Genomic DNA, 3,927 nt, shown 5'->3' on the forward strand with positions numbered 1-3,927 from the left:
CATCCCATAGTGAGACATCGAACGGAGTGTTATGAATGAGAACAGCTGAGCTGCATGCACTGAGTGTGTGAGGAAGTCCGTGGATTGGTAAATTTGGACCAATCAGCGGGGGCTTAACGTAACGGCTGCGCGGACGTAACGTAACGGCTCCACGGATTGGTCCATTTCGTTCCGGGGACCACATGACATCATGATGTACCCGGAAGAATCAAATGGACAATGACGTATCTCCAACGAGGCATTTTGGGGAGATATTTTCTGTTTTAGAGTTTTACTCCCTACATGGTGTACTTTGAGGGTTTTGACTCTGCACACCGTTTACATGCATAAAAACCTTCATAACACACAAGGGGATGGCTTATAACCGGAAAAGCATGACATGTCACCTTTAATTTAACCCTTTTAGAAGGGAAGATATGGTCATTTGTTCTGGGAATGTCATTTTCGAGCCTGAAACTTGAAAAACAGGCTGGGGGTTTAACAGGTTAAAAATAAAAATAAAAAATAAATATTTTTTTTTAAATATATATATATATATTTTTTTTTTAATGACAATCAAACATGTGGGAAGAAGGGGGGCGGCGCCCCTAGCGCCCCTATGGGCCGGCCGCCACTGCATATTATTGTATGAAAATATCTTAAAATAAATGCAAATGTATTTATTATAAACGTTAGTCCTTAACATCTATCACTGTGTAGCCTATATTACCATTCAAACATCTTTTAAAAGTTTAACAAACCCCACACATGTCAGTAAAGACTGTGCAATGTTGACTTTATTTGATAATTTAAGTAAAAACTAACGTTCATATTTCTCTTTTTGATTATAATACTGATGAACGTTCAAAACAAAGCACTTTTGGCAAGTTACCACATACGTTTTAAAATGCTTAATAAGCACCGTAACTTTCATGATAACATTTCTCGGTCATAATCGGTTGTTGTTAGACGATAGGTTGGGACGTGTCACGTCGGCCAGATGTCGCCAATGACATTATAGGAGCTTTTTTTTTTGTTTAGATGGGTACGGAGGAAAAGAGAGAGGGTTTTGTTTTCTGACACTTTGTGAGTTCCCTGACACACCGGGGACACATATTCATGTATGAAAGACATCAAAAAAAGTGCATTTTGCATAATAGGTCCCCTTTTAAGTAATAATTTACTTAGTTATTTACACCACTGGTAAATTGTTTATCAAACAGGGTCTGGAAAGTTATTTTTATATTAAATCATTATTTATTTATTTCCTTTTGAAAAAAGAAATCGGGTAGCTGGCAGATATTAACAGTACAACATACTGTATGTTGAACAGACTGTGTCACACAGGCAGATTGCAGTGTATCAGCTACAGTAGAGAAGGCTGGGGAATGTAAATCATTTTATTCAATAACAGCACGTAAATAAAATGGTACACTTAAAAAACATTTTCATGAAACATTTTTATCTCAAAGATCCAAAATCAAGAACCGATAAGAACTGAAGGAAGTAAGCACAAACTAAATCAGAACAGGAATTGTTCAAATCCAAAAGATACCCAACCCCACCAATGATACAAAGATGGTGTCCGATACACGATGACTTTAATTTAAATTAGATCATTCAAATAAAATGTTTTTTTGCAATGCACTGTCATATAATAAATCATACATACATTTTGAATAATTATATGTTATTATATATTTTTATTTGTAATGCCTTTTGACATACTGCAACTATAGATTATCAACCCAATTTTACCAAAGTTAAGCTTAAAAGTGTAATTGATATTAATTATAATTTATAATTGCAAATACCAAGAATTGCGTTAACTGATCCCAAACAACACATTGTAGATTTTTTGTCATTTAAATTGTATTTATTAGACCCAGGAGCATGTTCATTTGATGTGTAACTCAAACAGAAACCACGATAACAACTAAATGAAGAGACACAGGTCGTAACTTAAGAACAAAACATTTAACAAAGGAAGGAAATGCTTCAAAGACAGCAAATCGTTTTAAATGAATGTTAGCGATATTAAGTGCCAAACACCATGACCGGATACAAAGAAGGTGAAAACTGAGCATGAGTGGAACATAGTTTATAATAAAAAAAGTAATATTAACATAACCTTCATTATTTTGGGATCTTAAATTAGTTTGTGGCTCAGTCTATTGTTAAGGATAACAAATACTGCATAATTGTATGTATTAATTAGTGATTAATGCAATTAGTAAAGTCATTTATTTCTGCTATACCTAAATCTTAATTAGGCCAGCTCACTTTGTTATGTAATCCCCTCATCCTCTTGTTATTTGCATGCACAGTTGTACAGTCTCATGCCAAACTCATGAAAAAGGTATAGTGCCGACGTCTTCAATATATATGATGATATAGCTTTCAAAATAAACTATGCTATGAATATGTAAGGACAATATATATAACCATTAATATAAATATTGAACCACCTTGGGGTTTTTATGTTTAAATTCTTAACAACAGCAATTACAATGGAATTATTTTTAATTGTTCAACAGAAAAGACGACTTCAATATCAAATTTCAAATACATTTCTACAATTTGATTTAATTTACAGATCAAAACAATGTAGTATGCAAGGTTTTCTGACATTTTACTAAAACACATCACTTTTGCAGCTGGTTTAAAAGTAATGAGAAAAATACGTTATATCATACCTCTTACTTTTAAAGAGGCTTGTCTTATTTCTGTGATTTGTTAGGTGGGTTTAGAGCATGAAAATATACGTGACAAACATTTTCTTATTTCTGGTAACTTTAGTCCATATACAAGAGGATTCAAAATGGGCGGAATCACAACAAACTCAAGTGATAAAATGACTGCTAAAAATGGGTTCACTTCTTCCAGATTAGTCCTGCTGAGAGCAACATCACAAAACACAGTAATGGAATAATTCACAAATGTAACAATGTGTGGTAGACAGCTTTGTATGACTTTGCCCTTGAACTCTCTAGAGCGTTTCCTACAAGTGAGAAAAATGCGTAAATATGTGTACAGGACAAAAGCCAGGGGCAGAAAGACAGTGCTGGTGGACACAAACATGCCAACAAGGTTGTTAAGCACAGTACTGATACAAGACAATTTTACAACAGGCCAATTGGCACAGAATACCCTAGGTATCATATTGCCACACAATGGAAGTCTTGCGGCCAAATAAACACAAGCTGCAATAGAAAAGACTGGATAAATGAATGCAAAGGCAACCAACTTAGAGATCATCTTTGATGTCATTTTGCTGTGATAGTGCAAAGGTTGACAAACAGCAACATACCGGTCATAAGCCATGACTGCTAAAAGGGTGAGCTCATAGGATGCATAGGTGTAAATGACATAGATCTGAATTAAACAAGCTGATCGTGGGATCAAATGAGTATTAGACAGAAGGTCTCTCAAAAATCTGAAAAAGAAACCAGCAGAACCGTACAGAGAGTTTATAGAAAGACACATAATAAAAATATACATGGGCTCATGTAAGACTTTTTCTCTTGATATTACCACTATTATGACAAGATTAGCAGAGATAATGACAGCATACAAGAGGAGACACAGGACAAATGCTGGGTACCGGTAGATGCCTATGTTCACAAACATGGTGAGGTTAAAATAAGGGGGATACGTACCGTTTTCCATTTACCCCTATAAACAGTAAAAGAGATTGTTTGATGAATAAAGACAATTCTACAGCAGGATCCTAACAACAGTTAGTGCCGCTGCAACACCTTGTTGCCTGAGTTACTGATGCAGTGACAGTATTTGGAAAGCACAAATGAGAAAACAGTGATACAAATGCAAAAGGGTTACGAGTAAGTTAGAAACATGCTTTTATAAACAAGTAAAAAAGTAGTAAATGGTCTCTTATTTTGACTGAATAAATGTTGAGGATTTCATCACCCATAGATGTCCTTCATG

General features: G+C 34.8%; 1 protein-coding gene across 1 annotated transcript; it reads right to left on the reverse strand.

The window, feature by feature from the left end:
- Positions 1-2,715: 2,715 nt before the first annotated feature.
- On the reverse strand, positions 2,716-3,648 carry LOC117466347 (olfactory receptor 51I2-like). Its single transcript, XM_034109555.1, has one exon. It carries the CDS (start codon positions 3,646-3,648, stop codon positions 2,716-2,718), a length of 933 nt encoding a protein of 310 aa, XP_033965446.1.
- Between the last annotated feature and the right edge of the window lie 279 nt (positions 3,649-3,927).

The sequence above is a fragment of the Pseudochaenichthys georgianus genome, chromosome 21, assembly GCF_902827115.2.
Source record: "Pseudochaenichthys georgianus chromosome 21, fPseGeo1.2, whole genome shotgun sequence".
Lineage (NCBI taxonomy): Eukaryota > Metazoa > Chordata > Actinopteri > Perciformes > Channichthyidae > Pseudochaenichthys > Pseudochaenichthys georgianus.

Bases quoted from the DNA above. Each gene is read 5' to 3' on its own strand.
- LOC117466347 (XM_034109555.1), bottom strand. From the start codon at position 3,648: ATGGAAAACGGTACGTATCCCCCTTATTTTAACCTCACCATGTTTGTG.